Genomic DNA, 1,118 nt, shown 5'->3' on the forward strand with positions numbered 1-1,118 from the left:
GATACTAATGAATAGTCAGCCCCTGTGTCAACATCAACGGCATGTTCATGACCGTTGAACTTACAGAGTAAGTGTGGGCGTTTTACATATGCAGAACAACCCCGCCCATCGGCTGCTCTGCCTGCACAAAATCCTTCTCAATAGCAGCACCGGCCTTGCTCTGTTTGTTTTTGCAATCCCTTGCAATGTGACCATACTTTTGACAAGCATAGCATCGGGGTCCTTTGCCCTTTCCCTTGCCTTTGGGCTTCGAGGTAGGACGTGTCGCTCCGCGCTCTCGACACTCTGCAGCAATATGGCCGGTTGCCTTACAGATATAACAGTATTGACCACCAGTGACAGCACCCGCAGCAAGCTTCTTCTCACCAGAGTAAGTCTTCAGCTGAGCTCGAGCCTTAGCAACAACATCAGCCAAAGGCAACTGGCGCCCATCCTCCTCGAACACCCGGATGGCCTTCTGCACGTCTTCGGGCAGGGTGGCAATCAGGCTTTCACGAAGGATGTTCTCAGCAGCCACTGTGGTAGTAACCCCTAGCACTCTAAGGTAGCGGCGGAATTCAGCTAATACACCATCAACACTATCTTCCTTGTGCCACTCACGGCGAGTCAGACGCTTCCACGCCTCGTGAGTTTTGAGCGAGTACGCTCTATCCAGGGCCCTAACCACATGAGCATAGGCACCAGCTGGATCGCCCTCAACTTCCTCCAGGGCTTGCCTAGCGATCTCTTTGGCCGAGCCCTTCATAAAAAGTACGATATATTGTGACTTTTGCTTAATAGTCCACTTAGAAGCCTCGGCCACCGTCTCGAACTCCTGCAGCCAAAGAGCGAAGTCGTTTTCACCACCAGAATAGGGTTCCAATACAGATTCGAGCTTGAACGGCATGTTGGTCCTGGGTCTGGGCACCAGATGTAGCAATGTGTGTACCGTCAAGCTCACTAGCAACGCTAGTCCACTTAGAGTGGGGTATAACATATGTACCACCTGTGCGTGCGTGCAATACCGAACAGCTATGGATAATCGATCAGTACTGCGCAAGATACTGTGCGCACACGACTACGCACAACAAAGGGTACTTAAGAATCACAAACTGTGGCAAACCACTCTATCAGAGCAT

The 1,118-nt window shown here is 51.3% G+C and overlaps 1 protein-coding gene across 1 annotated transcript; it reads right to left on the reverse strand.

The window, feature by feature from the left end:
* Positions 1 to 82: 82 nt before the first annotated feature.
* On the reverse strand, positions 83 to 886 carry Pmar_PMAR025206 (hypothetical protein; the record flags this gene model as incomplete). Its single annotated transcript, XM_002774282.1, has 1 exon — positions 83 to 886. One exon carries the CDS (start codon positions 884 to 886, stop codon positions 83 to 85), a length of 804 nt encoding a protein of 267 aa, XP_002774328.1.
* Between the last annotated feature and the right edge of the window lie 232 nt (positions 887 to 1,118).

This window comes from Perkinsus marinus (assembly GCF_000006405.1).
Source record: "Perkinsus marinus ATCC 50983 genomic scaffold scf_1104296958478, whole genome shotgun sequence".
In the NCBI taxonomy this organism is placed as follows: domain Eukaryota; phylum Perkinsozoa; order Perkinsida; family Perkinsidae; genus Perkinsus; species Perkinsus marinus.